This window comes from Grammomys surdaster, unplaced genomic scaffold, assembly GCF_004785775.1.
Source record: "Grammomys surdaster isolate TR1022 unplaced genomic scaffold, NIH_TR_1.0 170, whole genome shotgun sequence".
NCBI lineage: Eukaryota > Metazoa > Chordata > Mammalia > Rodentia > Muridae > Grammomys > Grammomys surdaster.
In genome coordinates this window covers 7,678,276-7,698,767 of record NW_021604618.1, presented here as the reverse complement: position 1 = coordinate 7,698,767, position 20,492 = coordinate 7,678,276, and the positions used below count along the sequence as shown (strand labels likewise).

General features: G+C 44.1%; 1 protein-coding gene across 1 annotated transcript in view; it reads left to right on the top strand.

Annotated features, from left to right (window-relative positions):
• Cat (catalase) overlaps nt 1-20,486 on the top strand; it is a 32,773-nt gene extending 12,287 nt beyond the window's left edge. The window contains exons 3-13 of the mRNA XM_028766902.1: nt 215-325; nt 1,556-1,686; nt 2,770-2,874; nt 4,049-4,174; nt 6,748-6,939; nt 7,434-7,586; nt 11,506-11,644; nt 14,473-14,609; nt 17,864-17,971; nt 19,906-19,989; nt 20,247-20,486. Of these exons, the coding sequence (XP_028622735.1) occupies nt 215-325; nt 1,556-1,686; nt 2,770-2,874; nt 4,049-4,174; nt 6,748-6,939; nt 7,434-7,586; nt 11,506-11,644; nt 14,473-14,609; nt 17,864-17,971; nt 19,906-19,989; nt 20,247-20,312 (1,352 nt within the window). The 3' untranslated portion in view covers nt 20,313-20,486. The remainder of the gene's footprint in view (nt 1-214; nt 326-1,555; nt 1,687-2,769; nt 2,875-4,048; nt 4,175-6,747; nt 6,940-7,433; nt 7,587-11,505; nt 11,645-14,472; nt 14,610-17,863; nt 17,972-19,905; nt 19,990-20,246) is intronic.
• Nucleotides 20,487-20,492: the final 6 nt, after the last annotated feature.

Below are 20,492 nucleotides of genomic sequence, written 5' to 3'. Positions count from 1 at the left end.
GGCTCCAACCATGTGGCCCTCATCTGAGCACTAGTGACAATAGGGCTTTCCGTTTTGTTCCTAACATTCCGTGTTCGCATACTTCTTCTCCCCATCGTATTGGAAGATCCCGGAAGGCTGGTGCTGGGAGCATGCTTAGTTTCTCTTGTCACAGGTTGAGAGCCTGAGGCCCGAGTGATGTTCCTGTGCTGAGAGTTTCTGTCTTTCTCATTAGGTGCTTTTGGATACTTTGAGGTCACCCATGATATTACCAGATACTCCAAGGCAAAGGTGTTTGAGCATATTGGAAAGAGGACTCCTATTGCTGTTCGATTTTCCACAGTTGGTAAGTCAGTCTGTTTGCATGCCTTCTTTGGTTCCGTCAACCTACACTTGTAACTCTCAAGAAAAACATACTAAGAAAATAGGAAATTGTTTTATTGTATAGACAATATCTGGGTCATACCTGAGGTTACTGTTCTGTTTGTTGAACCATGAAGGGGCTACCACTGCAGTTTTCTGACATTTAGAAAGAACTCTCAACAAGCAATTCCCTCAAAGAGAAATATAGAGTGAAGTTCTTCTTTAATAACCATTCTAACAACTGCTCCAGTGTAGAACAACAATAATATAGGTGATTTCCTTATACTAACTTGTAGATCTACTTTGCAGTATGGGATTAATGTATTTCAGAATGATGAAGGCATTTTATTATTATGTTACAGAATTAGTAGTTGTACCTAACATATACACACATAAACATAACATACATATATATGTGTGTGTGTGTATGTATGTATATATATATATACACATATATAAAACATAGACAAATAATATGACATAATTTATATATAATATATAAATACTCCCTAATACATAGATTAGGCTTCTCTGCTATGCTGTGTGCCTAAACAAACAAGCAAACAAACACACAAACCATGCTATGCAAAAATGAACGAGATAAAGAATAAACCTCTACCTTTACTAACTTTCTGACAATTCATTCTCTCTTAAAGTTTTTATCATTTTTGTTTTGTGTGTATGGATATTTTGCCTGTATACATACCTGTATACCATGTGGATGCCTGGTGTCTTCAGAGGCCAGGAAAGGGTGTCAGATCCACTGGAACTGGAGTTAGATGGTTGTGAGCCGCGGTGTGGGCGCTGGAAATTGAACCTGAGTCTTAACTCTGGTTAAGAATAGCCTATGCTCTTAACTGCTGAGTCGTCTCTCCAGCCCCACACAACTCATGCTTTGTTTATTACTCCAATCTTCATAATTATTTTCTTAATTACCTGTTTCAATGGATAATCTTGTCAGTTGTTGGTATATATGTTATCACTCTTAATTCATTCTTTTGTCTGATTTCTAAACCCAATTAGTAGGTAGGTTGTAGTAAAAATACCACAGACATTTAAATACCTAACCTGCTTCCAGGAATTCTGGAATTCCAGGGATCCCCTTCTGCAGGACGTGGATTGAAGATGATAGATCCTAAGTTTCTCTGTGATTTATGGTTTCTTGGTTGCAGTATACTTGAGTGTGTTTCATTTTTCCGTTTGATTCCTCCAGCTGGAGAGTCAGGCTCAGCTGACACAGTTCGTGACCCTCGTGGGTTTGCAGTGAAATTCTACACTGAAGATGGTAACTGGGATCTTGTGGGAAACAACACCCCTATTTTCTTCATCAGGGATGCCATGCTGGTAGGTGATGGACTGTTTTGTTCTCTATCAGTGTTGTGGATTTGAATTGACTTCCAGTTTTCTTTAGTGATTGTCATTTGAGGATAAACCCTAGAGAAAGGAGAGAATGTGGATTGTTTGGGTTGCCCTTTGTCTTAGTTAGGATTTTATTGCTGTGAAGAGACATCATGGCCAAGGCAACTCTTATAAAGGAAAACATTTAATTGGGGCTGGCTTACAGTGCAGAGGTTCAGTCCATTGTCATCATGGCGGGAGCATGACATTGAGACATAGTGCTGGAGAGCTGAGAGTTCTACATCTTGATCTAACGGCAGCCAGGAGACTGTCTCACATTGGGCAGAGCTTGAGCATAGAGACCTCAAAGCCCACCCCACAGTGACACACTTCCTTCAGTAAGGCCACACCTACTCCAGCAACGCCACACTTCCTAATAGTGCCACTCCCCATGGGCCAAGCATCCAAACACATGAGTCTATGGGGGCCAAACCTATTCAAACCACCACACCCTTTAAATTTCCCCCCCAGAATTTAGTCTGTCTCTATAAGAGCAAATGATAATTACCATTGGCCTTAGATTTAGCATGTCATGAGTCACTGACCTGGTGGGAATAGTCGAGCTTTCATTGCAGAGCTTGGAGGATTAGTGAAGATGGGCTTTGCCAAGAAGCAGATAAGAGGAATAAGGGGATATTTCTCTCTCTCTCTGTGTGTGTGTGTGTTGTATGTGGATTGTGTGTGTGTATGTGTGGATTGTATGTGGATTGTTTGTGTGTGTGTGTATGTGTGTGGTGTGTGTGTGTGTTTGGTGGTAGTAGTATTTAAAGAGATACTTCAGCTCTGAGTGCATTGACACAAGAGTATCCAAAGAATTGATTGTATGTACTAACAAATTTCATTTGCAAGTCTAACAGTCTAAGTTTCTGGAATTGTGTTGATTAGAAGAATTCATAAAGGAGTGATAAATAACATATTATATAAGACACTATAATTCTTACAAACTTAGGTTTGGGATTTTTATTTTCTCTCTCTCTCTCTCTCTCTCTCTCTCTCTCTCTCTCTCTCTCTCTCTCTCTCTCTCCCCAGTTTCCATCCTTTATCCATAGCCAAAAGAGAAACCCACAAACTCACCTGAAGGATCCTGACATGGTCTGGGACTTCTGGAGTCTTCGTCCAGAGTCTCTCCATCAGGTGAGACTCCTTCTTCACTATTACATCGCCTGGGATGGCATTGCAGATTAGACCTTGTAATGTGGTCCTGTTCTTGGGTTGTTTTATTGGATTTGGTTTATGTCTTTTTGGGGTGCTTCTTCAGATTTTTTGATCACAAAGAGTTTACATCTAAACATGATGCTTAGGTGATTGGAAACACTATCAATTAATATTTAGGAGTCTTTGGGAATAAAGTCCAGTCAGGGTAAAGCCGTGTAGTAGGGAAGGGAGAGGAAAGCAGTGCCCTGTGGAGAGAGGTGGAACTGGAGACATGCCAGCAGTGAGATCCAGGCTGATGTGAGTGGTGTGTGCTGCCACCTGAGGCCATGGTGCTGTCTGTGGTCTGGGCTGCCTCTGAGGGCCTTGTCTGGGTCGGTAGTCCTACCACAGTCAGGGGCCATGTTCATGGTCTGTGCTCTTTGCATGTGGAAGTCCATAATCCATGCTCTGGCTGACTGTGAAGAGCAAGGAGACCATGTTCGCAGTGACATTGCTGATTGCAGAGGCATAGTTGAGAAAGAGGGACATGGAAGACTTCTGTGACAACCCCTACTCTCACCCTTACCCCCAAAAGTAACAGTAAAGAGGGAGATATTGAAGAGAACTCTGCAAAAATGTGAAAGGAAATTAACTCTCCACAATGGATGGCTTCTGGTGGGAATACTGTGGGAGGGGAGGACTCAGTTCTATTTAAGGGTCTGGCCACTGGGAGTTTGACCATGCTCCAGTGAGTATATGGGCAACCCAAATTGGACTTGTCTTTTTAATTTTCCTTTTTAAAATTAATTATTACTATTATTTTTAAATTTTGTTTTCATTTCTTTGGGGGAGGTCACAAGGGTGGAGGGCAGACGTAGAAGGACTGAGAAGTGAGTATGATCTGGGTACATCATGTGAAATTCCCAAAGAGTCAATAAACATATCATGTTAAAAAAAAAAAGATAAAAGTTTGAACAGCATGTTAATTTAGCGTCCAGATTTGCTTTAGCGTTCCTTCATAGAAATGTTATCATTTTCTATAGGTGAAATCATGATAAGCCGTGGAAGTTAGAAGGTGTGTTCTGTGTCGAGAAGGAATTTTCTGGAAATGCATGGATGTAAAAACTTGGGATACTTCAATTTAAATGGGAGGATTTCCGTTTGTGTTCCTTAGGTTTCCTTCTTGTTCAGTGACCGAGGGATTCCGGATGGACACCGGCATATGAATGGCTATGGATCACACACGTTCAAGCTGGTTAATGCGAATGAAGAGGCGGTCTATTGCAAGTTCCATTACAAGGTACATGTTGTCTGGACAGAGGGTACAAGGCTCCTCCTGCACAACTCTCTGCCTCTCCTACAGGCCTGAGCACTGTGGAGAGAGGTGGAACTGGAGACATGACACCCAAGGGTACAAAGAATTGATAGCGTTGAATAGCACTATGAGTATTTTGTTGGCCACCAATTCAGAGAACAAATTCAGATCACTCAAATCAGAACTGTGTGTAGTTGGCCGATGGCTTTTTCCTTACATGTAGTTAGAGGCTGGGGCACATGGCTTCTCTCTTTGGTATGATCTTGACTTATATTACAATATGCAATATTTACCAGTGAGCTTGAGAGGGTTATCATTATTCTTTAAGCACCGTAGAAGGTTTAAAAACTTCTGTTTCTAATTACCACTGCTAAGCTAGGATGAAGGAAATGGGTTAATGACAAACGAAGTCTCCCTCCTTTTGGTCTGGAACTGAACCTAGGACTTCACACATACCAGGCAGGTGCTGTACCATTGAGCTGCTCCATCCCCAGCACCGTTTGTATTTTGAGACAGGATCTCATTAAGTTGCCCAGATTAGCCTTGAACTTCCTTGGTAGCCCAGCTGGGCCTTGAATTTGCAATCCTTCTACCTCAGCCTCTTGGGTACCTGGGCTTTCAAGCCCACACAACCAGGCTTAGTACCTCTCTGTTTTAACATCTCAAAGGCACACTTTCTTCTGTCATATTTTAGTATTTATTTGAACAAGCTATTTAGGTATATTAAATGGGAAAAGTGTCTCCTTTATATCTTGGATCAATGTTAAGAAAACAATTGATCTCTGGATTTATAATTGTCAACGGGAGCTGTGTAAGGTCACTCAGGGGAAGACTGTGACTGTGGAGGATCCTCAGCCGAGTAAGAAGCCTGGCAGGCAGGCCAGCCTCAACTTAGATCTTCACTGTCCCGGATAAATGACATTTGACATATTGTTGGAAGTTCTTTTCATTATAAAATTGGGATGCAACTACAGCTGTCCACAGGACTACAGTGAAAAGATTGCTTATAGGTTTGTTCAGCAGAGAATCCTGAGATAGGTTGAGATATATATAAATTCATTCATTTGTTTAGTTTATTCTGATTTATAGGTACTGTTTTCTAAACATAAAAGATCTGTCTAAAATCAGAATAGCTTTGTATTGTTACAATACATTGAACATATTGAGTGACCTGAAGATAGTGGCCTTCATTTTTAAATCCTGAAGTTGCCATCCGCCTTGGTCCCTTCCAGAGTTGCTTTTGCTAAGTGTTTCCATGACATGTGGCTTCTGGAGTCTTTTAGACTGAGGCACATGGTCAGCTGACAGGGCTACAGAGATCAGAAGGTGACATAATGGTCTTGGGTGTGTTTGGCTTGTTTGGAAAGGCACAACGCCGATTTCTGCCTGCTCACTGATAATCGGGAAAGGCACAACACCGATTTCTGCCTGCTCACTGATAATCGGGATAGAGTAGCTGCAGTGAAACTCATGGTAGCTAGATGAACTCTGATTCTACAATTTCTTAAAATAAAACAAAAAACAAGACAACAGAGACAAAGGGATATGCTGATCACAATTTTAGGAATTTTTTTGAGCTGTTTTAAAAATGAGAATTAGGTTATTTTCAGAATTCCTTGGTGTATATCTAAGGCAAATGATACTGGATGTCCAAGAGGCATCTGCACTCTTGTGTTTTTTAAATAGTGTCCATCAGATGGTGAATGGATTAAGATGTGATATAGTGGACTTCTGTTTAGCCAGAAGGAAGGAGGGAGACAGAGGGAGGGAAGGAGGGAGGGAGGGAGGGGGGGGGGGGGGGGGAGGGGGCGAGGGGGAGGTGGGGCGGCAGAGACAAGAACCCCATCTTTGTGACTATGGGTGGAATTGTAGACCACTGTACTAAATGAAATGAGCCAGACAGAGAAGGACAGATGTGGCATGCTCTGTTTCATTGGTGGGATTTGAGAATTAGAAGATGAAATTAGAAATGGTGGTCATCAGAGTCCAGGGAGAGTAGGGGTGGGGGGAAGGCTGCCTGATGGTACTGAGTGACAGCTGGGAGGACCAAGTTCTAGTGGGCTATTGTACAGTGACTGTAGACAGTAACTGTACTACAGCTCTCAAAAATCTAGAAGAAAGAGTTTGAGTGTTTTGCTATAAGGAAATGGTAAATATTCTCTATTAATATGCATAGTTTTGGTGTTTTAGTTAAAAATAAGGTGAACTTTAAAACTCTTTAATTAGTATTATCTCTTGCTTATTTTGGATAAGCAATTTATCTTATTATGACATTTTTTTCTGATTAAAAAGTAATAGTATAAAAATTCAAACTATGTAAAATACATAAAGAGAAAGAGAAGAATAATTTGACATTGAAAAAATTGGTATAAATAAGTATAATTTCCTGTAAATAAATTTATTAGTGTTGGTTCTGAACAGTAGAAGTATGATTTAAGGAAAATGTCATCGTGTCACCCAAATGGGCTGTGTTACCTAGAACCCTTCAGTGATGTACTGGTTACGTTTTGTAAACTCTTTTCTAAACTTCATTTGAACTTTTTTCTTTCACTCTGCAGACTGACCAGGGCATCAAAAACTTGCCTGTTGGAGAGGCAGGAAGACTTGCCCAGGAAGATCCGGATTATGGTCTTCGAGATCTTTTCAATGCCATCGCCAATGGCAATTACCCATCCTGGACTTTTTATATCCAGGTCATGACTTTCAAGGAGGCAGAAACTTTCCCATTTAATCCATTTGATTTGACCAAGGTAAGTCAGCAGCAGCCTTATTGTTTTGTAAGTATCTTCCTGTAAACTACTACTCCTGCTGCCGCCACTACTACTACAACTAAAAATAATAATTAATAATAATAATCAATATAATATAAATTATAGCCACTTAGTCACGGTGGCAGGAGCAGGCTAGGTAAGAGGTGACATCTCAGCAGTGTCCTCATGCCTGTGACTGGGTACCTCACTTCTACTCCTGTGTGGGAAGTCCAGTGGGGTCACTTTGGAGCCTTCCTGTGTTATTTGCAGGGGACACATTTTGAAAGCTAATTTACTCTGTTTCTGCACCAGTGTCAATATTTACTTAGTATTACAAAATGATAAAACAATCACATGAAATTCTTATCATGTTTCTATTGGGTTAAGAACTATTTTCACTGACTTGATTATATATGGAAGTCGGTGTTTTCATTGGTGCCTTTCAGATCCTCCAGCTGGCTGTCTGGTAATTATGAATATGGCATTGTTTTCAGGTGTGGCCTCACAAGGACTACCCTCTAATACCAGTTGGCAAACTGGTCTTAAACAGAAATCCAGTTAATTACTTTGCTGAAGTTGAACAGATGGCTTTTGACCCAAGCAACATGCCCCCTGGCATTGAGCCCAGCCCTGACAAAATGCTCCAGGTAAGCCCGTGAGTTGACATGTCCTGAGGCAGGTGTCCGTTTGTACACGAGTACACGTGCACGGCACGCAGCGTATAACTAACTCTGTATGATCTTTATAAGGAATTACTAGAACTTTCACTTGAATTTTAATTGAGGTGCTTAATTCCCGGGAGGTCACTTGGATAAGACACCCTTAGGTGGCCATTCTCTCGTTATGCCAGTTAGAAAACACGTCCATGATAAAGTATCTAACATTTCAAGATGTGAGCACTTGATTTTGGAAGAAAGATATAATAGTAATGACTCCATATTTTAGAAAAAATAGCATGGCTAGCTCAGCCTATAAGGCTATAATAAATTATTAGAACCATCGACACCATAACTTCCCCATTTCCTGTTCCAAGGTGATGTCTACATATTTTCTATCTCTGAAAACAGCTCCGTGGGTGATCTTTATTAACCCAACTTTGTGATTAATGGAATAGTTTAATCATGTGATCTCACTAGGCATTCAGCACCCTTTAAACCGTTTTCTAGGGTGCTGTGCCAAGAGGTCAAAGAGGAAAACTTTTACTTTGGACTAGGAATCAGTAGGAAAATAATTGGCTTAATAATTCCTGTGCCAGCCAGTCTTCTGTGTTTTTGGACTATGAACACCAAGCAGGGGTTAAAGATCAGACCTTAGATCAGACCACAGAGACTGAAGGTTGCTGCTTATGTAAGTTCTGATTCCTGACAGGTGTCAGGCTCCTTGGAGACCAAGCTGAGGTTCTCTGTGTCTGGGGTTACCTTTGCTATGACATTGGGGACATCTGATAATTTTTTGAAAGTCAGTTTTCATTAGCCTAGTTGAGTAGTGCCCTGCTAGGTGTGGTTCTGCGAAACATTGGACAACCATGGTTTAAGGCAGAGAGTACTGTTATGGATGTGAGATGGGGCCAGTGACAAAGGTCTAGAACAAGATTTTCAATAAGTGACACAGACAGTAGAGGGTACGAGGACAGGCACAGAGGTGCTCTGTGTTGGGAATATTTAAACTGTAGTAACCACTCTGTCCTGAGTGAGAGGAATCAAGTGTGCACATGCTCACCAAGACCGTGTTAGAGGAGCCTTTAAATGTTGGACATTGTGCAAGTGCCCGTTCTGGGAAGATAGAAGGATTCTTCAGCTTTAAGAAGCACAGCCTGGGAGCTGAGAGTGGAGCAATTCTTCTCAGTGATGAATGGCGGCAGAAGGAGCTGCAGTTAGGGAACTGGAGCAGCGTACAGCTAAAAGCAGTCATGTTAGCTGCTTGCTTGGTACTGTGGAATAGAGGAAGTCCAGCTCTGTAGCCTGCCCACAGCCTTCCCTGCTGGGTGGGCACCAGGGAACTGAACTGTGTGATTGTGGAGCTAGCAGGGTGCACCAGGGCATGAAATCACGATGACCAAAGCTCAGACTACATAATCCTGGTATTGAGAAAATGGATTGAAAATAAAAACAAAAGGTGACCCACAGTCTTCCCAAGAGTCCATTTTTTTCCCAAGAGTTCTTTGGGACCACAGCGACACCTGGTGTCAGAAAGCAGGTCAGTCACACAGTAAAGCAAACACTGAAGAATGGAATGCAGTACTCCGCCCAGGGTGAGGCAGCCACAGCAAATGCGCATTCTGTGCAACAAAAGGAAAGACATAAGCCAGACATAGTGCTGTTGTCTAGCCATATATTCTAATTCTGTGGTGCATGTGAGGAGCCATGTAGTAGGGAAGGACTGTTGGGTTCCTTTAGCTGTTTAGTGACCAGAGGTTGTCTGAGTGGGTGGGAACTATAATCTGAGGGGTCCTTAGGAAGATTATTTATGGGAATACTGGGGCAGAGAGCTAGTTAAGAAGACTAATTACTCCTGAAGGGAATGAGCCCTGAAGCTGGCCTGTGGCCTTTCCTGTGTTGATGGGTAGTGTCTTTGTTGACATGTAAACAAGATCATATTAATAAATCTTCAAACTTAATCCAACACGGCAAGCCAGAGCATCATGGAATGGGCAGACGGTGTAATGCAGGAAACAGAGACTGTACTGAGTGTCTGGCTTACAGCTGTGTGGCCTTTCTTTGCTCCCATACTTGGTCATGTATCTGCTGGGATCCGGAAAGAAGTTGGACTGGTTGTTTGAGGGGAAGGGCTGTTTGGTCAGGTAGAGCAGTGATATAAAAGGGTATGACATCCATGCAGGTCACTGTCAGTGTGAGTGCTCAGTGCGACCATCTCTGACCTGTCTGTGTCGCCTCCACTCATTGTCAGGGTTAGAATTCCCTGCTGACTCTAAGGTGAGCAAACCAGAATGGTGTGCTAGAGCCATGCTTCTCAACCTGTGGGTCTCGACCCTTTTGGGGATCCAATGGCCCTTTTACAGGGGTCACCTAAGACCGTCAGAAAACACAGATATTTACACTATGATTCATAACAGCAGCAAAATTACAGGTATAAAGTAGCAACAAGAGTAATTTTATGGTTGGGGTCACCACAGCATGAGGAACTGCATTGAAGGACCGCAGCATTAGGAAGGTTGAGAACCACTGTGCCAGCAGTCCCACCTGACTCTGTTACGGCCTGTGGTTGGTGTTGGGTACAGTTTCTGGAGCTAGCAGAGGCAGCCAGCTCGGGTTGAGTCACACTTGTGTGATCAGACGTTTAAACATTGCCTAGATGGTTTGAAATGATCGTGGCGGGAGAGGCTTAGTTAGCAAGTGTTGGCCGAGTCAGTGGGACTGCTTTAAGCATGCCGATGTGAGGACTTGTTACAAAATAACCGCTGTATTTGCCTTCTCTACCTCGGTGCTTAGTTTTCACTTTTTAATGCTCATTTTCAAAATGTAGTTCAATTTCAAAAATTTAAATCAATTTTAAGTTAGCGGAGACAGTAATTAATTCATTAAGACGTATATGTATAAATTGCAATTATACTTTTATATACATACATACATATATATCTCCTTCACCCTCTCCCCCTCCCTTATGTTCTTCCTCTGCCCTCCCTCATCTCCCCCTTTGCCCTCCATCTTCCTCCTCCATACTGCTCCCCCAAATCCCCTCAGCTTCTCTGTCACATTTATTCTGTTACTCCCTCTATTTTCCCTTCTCCCTTACGATCTTGTTTTCCTCTCTCACGGTCTCCTTTCCATTTTTATAGACCATGTTTTTTGTTTTGCCTTCTATAATTAGGAGTAAGAATGCTGCCCAGGAGTCAGGGCGACAATCCAGGCAGTGGAGGAAGAGTTGCTCAGAGTAAAACCTTGCATAATGAGAAGAGCTCAGTGATTGGATAGCGACCAGTGCAGAGCAAATCCGAAGGCTTCCTGCTAAAAGGAATGTCAAGATGGTTCTCATCCGGCCTCGGGAAATATGAGGCATAATTTGCATATCCTGGTTAGCCTCAGTGTCATTACCTGTGGCTGTGGAGGGCCAGTGATGCCAACCACAGCTTTCTGTCCATGCTTGTTAGTAAATCTCAGAGTATGGAGTGTCAAATCTCACCATACTATATGGGAAGCACATCTTTGAACAATTTCCACACAGATGGCTTTGGAGAATGATGCTGTTTTAAGAGCAAAGGCTCAATTCTTCCCTTGGAGTAGAGGCTGGGGAGACGGGGAATTACTTCAGGATTCTGTTAAGGTGAAATGTAAAATACCATGCCAAGGCAATTCCGTGTCCTGGGGGCCGAGTAGGCATCGTTGTCTAGGACAGATGTGAAATGAGCAGTTGACCGGATGACAGGGGTGATTATGGATGGCTTCTTTAGGGAGAATGCACTTTCTAAGTGGGAAGAGGCTTGACTCTGCCCAGCAGAGCCAGGCAGGGCTATGCAGTAATCATGTACTTTGAATTTTAGAATGATCCTTACAGCTTCCTTCCTATTTCGTAACTGACTATTCCTAATGTCTATTGGTATTACTGTAGGGCCGACTTTTTGCCTACCCAGACACCCACCGCCACCGCCTGGGACCCAACTATCTGCAGATACCTGTGAACTGTCCCTACCGTGCTCGAGTGGCCAACTACCAGCGTGATGGCCCCATGTGCATGCATGACAACCAGGGTAGGCCTGGATATATTTGAATCCTTCCCTGTAAGGGCAGAGAGCCTGGGACTGGGTGGGCTAGGATGCTAGGCCAGTGGTTCACAAACCATGAGACGTCCTGTGCTGTAGCATGCTCTACAGGCGCTGCTGGCCACCCAGATCTCAGTCTGGAAGTTTCGAGCTGCCCATGGTCTCTCCTGGTTTCTGTCCATTTTACACGCATCCCTGAGAGTTCCCTCCTCACATTGACCTTGATGTCTATCTGAGGTGAAAGGCCGGGAGGAGGATTTTACACAGTGGCTGCTGTGGAGTGTGTCCAACCTAAGCTACAGAGTATGCAGTTCCTCAAGTCACTCTTACCAGGACTGAGACCTTGGAAATGCAGAGGCACAAAGGCCATGCTGCTGCCTGCGGTTCTGGTGAAGCTGGTGGACCAGCTCTGACTGGAACTTGGAAGGGAAGGAAGAGAGAGAGAAAATCAAGGGAGCCTTCTCTTCCATGTTTGCTGCCCAAGTTGAATTTACCTAAGATCTACGGAGACGACACTCCTGCATTTGTTCATTTGTCAAGTGCATGGCCTCCCCATCTTAATTGCCTTCTTGATGCCAATGCACAGAGAGCCTCAGGTCTTAATTCTGGTTAGCCAAGCGCTTGGCTGATGTGTTTTCTTTTCATATTCCAGTTTAATGAATATCTTAGTTTTTAATCTCATACTGGGAGCCTGTCTTTAAGTAATAACTGCAGAAATAGATCTCTGCACAAGTTTGACCAGTGATGTCTATTTGAAACCATAGCTATCTGTACAAAAATCAAACATATCGTATACTATAGGGTACACCTCCAATGAAAAAGAATATGTGTACTCTAAAAGCGACTTAGGATATAGAGGACAAACACCCATCTAACAGTTCTAGCACCCAGAAGCCATGACAATCTCATCTTTCTGTATTTCTTGCCATGCTTTTTCAGTGGCCATTTTTATACATTTAATCATTTTGCATATGACGTTTTGTGCTCGGCTGTCCTGTCCTTACTCCCAGGCCTCCCTGGTATTTACTGAGTGTGCATGCTTTCTGCCAAACTCCACTGAGTAGGTCTTCTGTTCCCTTAGGACTCTCGAGGCCTGGGCCTGACATAGTAGATACTCCCCGTGTCTGAATCCCACCTTCCTGGTCTTCTAGGTTTTGATTTCTTTTCCTTCTTTTGTGGTCCTTTTGTTATTGCAGCTGTGCATGGCACAGATGTCCCTGTTCGTCTTGAGCTTCATTTATGGTTACTTACCTCATGTCTACATCCCACTGGCACACTTGTGAGAACATTGCTCTGGGGTTGATGTTTGAAGCCCTCAGCTTGATTTTAGAGCGAGTTTGGGCTGTGCTCTGGAAATTCTCCTGAAAGAGCTTAATTGTTTCCAGTTGCCAGTACCTCCAAGACAACCCCCAGTTTTGGGTAAAGGTCAGAATGTATTTGAAAACAGAATTAAAAACCTCTCAAAGGGTGAATTCCTAGTGAAGAAATGTCGTGGTGGTTAGCAGTTGAAGTCTTTGCTTGTCATAGTGACACAGCTGCCCCAAGGCTACGTGCTGAAACGAATAACTGATTGCCATAATGGTATGGGGCCATTTTTTTCTCCCTACACACACTGTTGGTGCCTTGATCACTGTGATAGGAAGCATCTCCTAATTATCCATAGTGCATAATCTGTCCTGGCAGAGAGCCATGAAGCATTCCAGTTACAGGCTGCTTCCTGTAAGCCATGTCTTATGTTCCTAGGCAGCGTTCTGTACAGGCAGTGTGAGCCCTGATAGTCAAGCTTCTGCTGATACCAGCCAAAGTGCTATGCCATCTGGGAAGTAAATATACCACAGCAAGGGGCCAGTGAGATTGCTCAGAGGGTTCAGGGTACACACTGCAAGCGAGAAGATCTGAGTTCACTCCCTGGGACCCACATGGTGGATGGAGGGAGAGAGTTGACTCCCACAAGTTGTCCTCTGATGCCCATTCATGTTTTGTGGTATAAATACACCTGCACACAAACACATACACACAATAAATAAAAGTTAATAAAAAATGCCAAGATGAGAAAAAGAAAAGCTTTATTTTTTATCTCAGAATCATGAAAGATGTATAATTATATCTGCCAATATTTCATCCAATAAATTGAGATAAATGAAAGCTAACATATTACAAATATAGATTTTGTTTTTGTTTTTACTTTTCTAAATGGGGAAAGTAAAAATAGAATTGAGGGGAACATAAGAATCAGCTAAGGTGAGATGTTCCAAAATCTTAAAGGTATGTGAGGAAGAGTTTTGTCAAGTTTCCTCATGGAAAAAGACAGAAATGTTGGCTTTTCGCCCCCCCCCCCCAACTTCCTGACCATACAGCAGCTGTGAACATCTCAGAGCTTCAGGTTAGGTCTATGAGGGACCAGACCTAGGTTGCTCTGTACAATCGAGTCAATGTTTAGATAGAGCCTACATCCAAATGAAACTGTCAGGTCTACAGTGTCTCTGGGCCTGGTCTCAGTGGCAACCACATCAAATCTTTGAAGAAACTTCCTGGTGCAGATAAGCACCAGGAGGTGTTATAGACAAGGGCCTTTGAAGCATTGACGTGGATTTGAGACCTCTTTACTCAGGCTCAGAGTGAGGCAGGCCACATGTGCACGTAGACAGGGCCTGTAGTTAGACCTGGGAAGAGAGACTCGTTTCCCAGCATGTGGTATGTTTACATCTGTACCTAATGTGTGTGTGTTTGATTACTGTGGGGGCCTGCTCTCTCCCGTATTGATGACTTGAAGACATTTGTCATTTCTCTAAGAACGTCTCTGCTTCTTTTTAAAGGTGGTGCTCCCAACTACTACCCCAACAGCTTCAGTGCACCAGAGCAGCAGCGCTCGGCCCTGGAGCACAGTGTCCAGTTTCCAGTGTCTGTCGATGTGAAGCGTTTCAACAGTGCTGATGAAGACAATGTCACTCAGGTAATGGCTTTCTTGCCTCCTCAGTGGGCACTTGGCTATTTTTCTTGTCAGAACCTCATTACAGAGTCTCTTTAGTCTCATTATATAGCTCTGCTGGCCTATATAGACCAGGCTGGCCTTGAACTCATATATGCCTTCCTTGCTTCTCTCTCTCAAGTGGTGGGACTAAAGGCACATGCCATCACTTCTGACTTACTGGCCACTTTTTATGGTGTCTGTCTCAGAGTTTTACTGCTGTGAACAGACACCATGACCAAGGCAAGTCTTACAAATGACAACATTTAATTGGGGCTGGCATGCAGGTTCAGAGGTTCAGTCCATTATCGTCAAGGTGGGAGCATGACAGCATCCAGGCAGGCATGGTGGAGGCAGAATTGAGAGTTCTACATCTTCATCTGTAGGCTGCTAGCAAAATACTGACTTCCAGGCAACTAGGATGAGTCTTAAAGGCCACACCCACAGTGACACACCTACTCCCAACAAGGCCACACCTACTTCAACAAGGCCACATCTTCTAATAATGCCACTCCCTGGGGCGAGCATATACAAACCATCACAGTCTCTAATGCATCTTGAATTGAATCCAAAGAAGACTTAGCTCTAGCAGCAATCAGTCTCTCTATTGGCTGGAGCCGAAGAGCTGTCAAGCTGCTCGTCCATTTCAGATATGGGGAGTCACTCTCAGTTCCCCCAGCCTTTATTGAAATGATAAAGTTGGGTGATGCTGGGGAATAAATGATCTCCTGGCAATCTAGGAAATAGGCAAGTAAGACATACACATCCTGGCAGGAGAGCCCAGTTTCCAGGGACTAGACCTGGTGATCCAAGACAGCCGTTGGGAAAACCGTTCTTTGCTTGCCTTGCACGGACAGAGCCTTGGGTTTGAATCCTAATCCTGAAAAACTTGGAACAAAACTGGCATCGAGAGTGTGTGGGCTCCACTCAGGGCTCTGGGCACCTTGCTCTGCTGTTCTCCAGGTGTCTGCTTCCCACTGCTAGTTGCTTGTTCCCACTGCAGCCCCCCACATTTTCCCCCTTTGCCTCTCAACTTCTGCTGCTTGGCCACGCCCACACCTGGCCGACTCTCTTTTCTGATTTTCTTCTCAGCTTTTCTCTTTTTGAGCACCTCTCACTCTATTTCTGTCATAGGTGAGAGAATCCGATGGCCTTTACCCCAGATTGTATCATTGGCCTCAGATCACCCTACTGCTAACTGCCCTGGGACAGGTGCTTACCCTCTTTCCCTGTGTGTATGGCTGTCCTGGGGCCTTTTCCAGTGGGTGCTGTGGGAGTCTGTGTGTGGGCTGGGATGTGCTCAGTGTAACTTCCACCACACCCAGCCAAAGACTGAGAAGGTAGTTGCTCTGGAGTCCTGTGTGAGAGCTTTCTGTAAACTGATATCTAAATTCAATTAGAACCTTTTTATTTTCTCAGTTTAAAAATGTAGATTCCAAGTGAAATATTTATAAATACATAAATAGATTCACTGTGAAGATGTTTTTGTTTGAAAGATATGTGTGTGTGTTAGTGCTATTTTTCTGTGGGATATAAAGCACATTTAGGTAAGCCTTTTATAGTGGATTATTATTTTTAGAGATATGGGTGACACCAAATTTCTTGCAGGATAGCCTTGGCAGTTGAGGGTTTGTTTGTATGAGGTCAAGGTAGGTGTAAGGTAAGCCCGTACGACTCCTGTAGAAACCAGATTGCTGTTTGTACATTAAAGGTTTACTGTGTGAGATTTATTATGACCTTCCTTATTTTAGTGAGAGGCTTTCTTACCATTGATGTAGGCCTCATTTCTATAACCAGCCCTGATCCTGGTCTTATCGTTCAAAGCAAAATGGTGCAATAATCAAAGTCCTGTGACTAATACCTAAGAAGCTTCATGTTAATTTCCTTAAAAATGATTCATGTGGCCTCCTGGCTCAGAGGACTGGTCCATATCAAACCTGTCCTCTCATGAAGAACATTGGAAAGACAGATTAAAAGCTTTGAGGAGGGGCCGGAGAGATGGCTCAGTGGTTGAGAGCACTTGTTGTCCTTGCAGAGGACTAGGGTTCACCCATATGTGCCTCACAACAATCTAAAACTTCAGTCTCATGGGATGTGACACCCTGGTCTGACCTCCCTGGGCACCAGGGGAACATGTGTTATGTTCTAATACAGGCAGGCAAAACATTCATATATGTAAAAGATAATATATCCTTTTTCAAAAAAGAAAAGCTTTGGAGAACAAAGCAAGGGCTTAATGACCAAGAGCTCAGAAAAGTTGCAGAAAAAAAAAGTCATGTATGTGCAGGTAGCTTGTTTACAGAATCCCTGAAGATTTGACAGTGAGCTCCTGTGAGAAGCTGGCTGCAGTGAACCACCGGAAATGCTTCCAGAAATTACTTTTTGGGCAGTGAGATGGCTCAGTGGTTACAGGCACTGGCAGCCAAGCCTGACAAACTGAGTCTGATCTCTGGAACCCACATAGAAGAAAGAACTGATACCCACAAGTTGTCCTTTAACATCTATATGTGTGCCATGACATAAACATGTGTGCACACTAAATCAATCAGATAAATAAATAAATGTAAAGAAAAAATCATAGATTGCCTGCCTCCCTCCCTCCATAGACAGACTATAGGAAATGTAAAAGGTACTGCAGCTCAGCTGAACACTTTTAGTAATGAAAGCGAGCCCCAGCAGTAAGTGGAGGTATACGGGAAGTGTATGTCCTGTGGGAGTCTTGGCCGACGTTTCCTCTTGTGAAGGTGTTATGCCGCCGAGGAGTTAAAGTTCAAGTCATAGGTTTTCTGGCTTGCAGAAAGCTACAGCTGGTCTCGACACAGCGCTGAGGACCAGGAAAGAGTGCCATTTTGGAGATACTGCCCACCAGACTGAGCATGCCCCTTGGAAGCGTGTGGGCACTAAGTAGGAGCAACCAATCCTGAGAAAATTGGACACACACACATACACATACACACACACACACACACACACACACACACATACACACACACATACAGACACACACACATACACACGTACACACATACACACACATACAGACACACACACATACACACGTACACACATACACTCATGCATACCTGCACAGATACACAGAGAAGAAACCAAGTTATAAGCTGTTACCAACAAATGAATGCAAAAAAAATTAATTCAACACATTTCAAATGTAGACTCTTGGGTGGGTTTTATTCATGGTAAAATGTTATTTCGTTTTTTGCTCTCCTTTTGCTGAACAGGTGCGGACATTCTATACGAAGGTGTTGAACGAGGAGGAGAGGAAACGCCTGTGTGAGAACATTGCCGGTCACCTGAAGGATGCGCAGCTTTTCATTCAGAAGAAAGCGGTGAGTCTGGCTTTGATAGCTAAAGGGCGACACCTGCTGGCTCATGGTGGTAGTGCAGCCACATGGGCGAACCCTCGCAAGGAAAAGCAGTTTACCTGAGCTAAGGATGACTTTTTAGGCAGTGCAGCAGTTTTTTGTCAAAATCCGATCATCTTGTCCCAATGTTTTGTCTGTTGTGATACATATGCTCATTTGTATCTGTCTTTCCAGTGTGTAGAAGTTCAGTTGAGTTTAGAGTGAATTCTTGTGTGTGCTGGGTAATTCAGCTGCCGTCAGTTCAGTGTGTGGTGGCCAGCTGTGGCTCTGCTTTCAGAGGATAACAGGTATTGTTTCTGGTTTTGTGGTTGGAAGCCTGTGTCAAGGTTCATCGTCATGAGTCTGTGGCTCTTCTTCAGATACAGTAGAAGCTTGCCTCTTTTCTAGAATTCCCCAAAGCAGGCTGAGTCAAGTCACTGGTTGTGTCTGCTCATTGAGTTACCCGAAGCCCTCTCTCTGGTGTCTAGATTTTTGGTTTGTCGCAGAAGTACATTCAATATAAACTGAGTGGCCTTTGTGTTCCCGAGTGTTAGTTGCTGCTACTCTGATCCTAGGACCCTAGGACCACTACCTGGAATGTTACAGAGCCCAGGTTAGGAACTAGCAAAGAGCCTGGTGGCTGCTCTGGGGGATGGGCAGGGCAGGGCAGGGTTTATCTCTTGGTCCTGATGAGGGCAGGCAATGGAAGCCTGTGAGTCGTAGACCGAGGCTCTCATCCTTGGCAGACTCCTCACATATGCTGAAACTCTAAAGGCTTTCTGTTTGTTCCTGGTGCCCCGCCTCCTTTTCACTGTGTGCTAGGGCTCACCCAGTGGCTGCGTGCCCTTCATGGAGTTGCCTGGCATATGCCAGTGTTGTACATCATCAGTGTCAAGTCTGTCCTTTCACACAGGTTACTGATATGTTAGGTATCCACCGTGAGGTCAGCTGTTCACCGGCAGCTGGTACGGGTTGCTCAGATGTGTCTCTCCGTAATATCCTACGAGGTTGGCCGCACGCTTTCTCCCTCAGTAAGAGGTTCTTGAGCTTTCAGTGGTGACAGGAGTCCCTGGAACTTGTTTCGTCACCACAGATCTAGGGATCAACCTTGTAAGAACCCCTTCCAACTTTAGATTTCAAAGGAGATAGCTGGCACGTGTAAGTTCTGACTACTGTCACAGGGTTCACAGGACCCCCTGCCAAGTTTGTTATTTGCTGGGATGGCTCACAGGACTCAGGAAAATACCTTATCTCGTCTTATCTGTTCATCATAAGGGGCCTCTCAGCACTCACCACATGGATGGGACACATGAGCTTGATGGGGGGAGGAAGGGCTGCCAGTTTTCATGCCTCTCAGCCGTACCAGCCTCCCGACCCCTACCCTGAGGCTCCAAGAGCCCGGTCATACAAGGGCTTTCCTAGAACTCTCCCTACATAGACATGGCTGACCAGGTCATCAGCTATGAGGTGACTAGACACTATCTGTAGGCTCAGGGTGGGATTGGAAGTCCCGCCTTCAAATCCTATGCTTATTGTGTCCGGTGCCAGCTCTGTCCTGCAGCTCAGCAGGCTTCCCATGAACCATCTCAGTGGTACACGGCTGACAGTAAGTTCCACGGGCTTCAGCATCCATGTACCAGGGATGGAGGATAAAGACCAGATGTGTTTCTATGATACCACATAAGTGGAATTGTCTTGCTCATTTAAAGAGGGGGGCACGGAAGCTCAGAGAGGTGAAGTGGCTTCTCTGAGGCAGCTCAGCCCATAGACTGAAGAATTTATACTAGACACCCAGGTCTTTCTCCAGAACCACATCTGACCTGTTGAAATGTCCTTCTTCTCCTGCCCAGTAAGCACAAGATCCTGGCAGTCCACGTAGGGATGAGGAGATCTAATATGTATCATCCTTTTGAATCCAGGTCAAGAATTTCACTTCCGTCCACCCTGACTACGGGGCCCGCATCCAGGCTCTTCTGGACAAATACAACTCCGAGAAGCCGAAGGTAAGCCCTGATAGGTGTGGCTGGTGGAGGAGCCTAGGCTGGATCAGATACAGCTTGGTTTCCACTGATATTACCCCTCAGCTCAGCAGTTATTAGACATTTTCTTTGAGCTATCAGAAACTTACTAGCACAACACATAACTTCATTTTAGCCCCACACAACATAAAATAGTTCACAGTGAGTGGATTTCTGAGTTGTTTTAAGAGAAATTCCGGGTGCCTAACTCATTGGTCTTCTGTTCTCTTCCTATGACACAGAACGCAATTCACACCTACGTACAGGCCGGCTCTCACATGGCTGCAAAGGAAAAGGCTAACCTGTGAAATGCACGTGCTCGGCCTCAGCCTCCACTGAGGAGATCCTGTGAAGCCGAGCCCAAGGCTCACCTGTAGTCACCGCTGGATGGAGTCTCCCTGGCTGAAGCGCAGACTCACGCTAACGACTTTAAAATGATAATCCGGGCTTCTAGAGTGAATGATAACTATGCTTTTGATGCCGTTTCC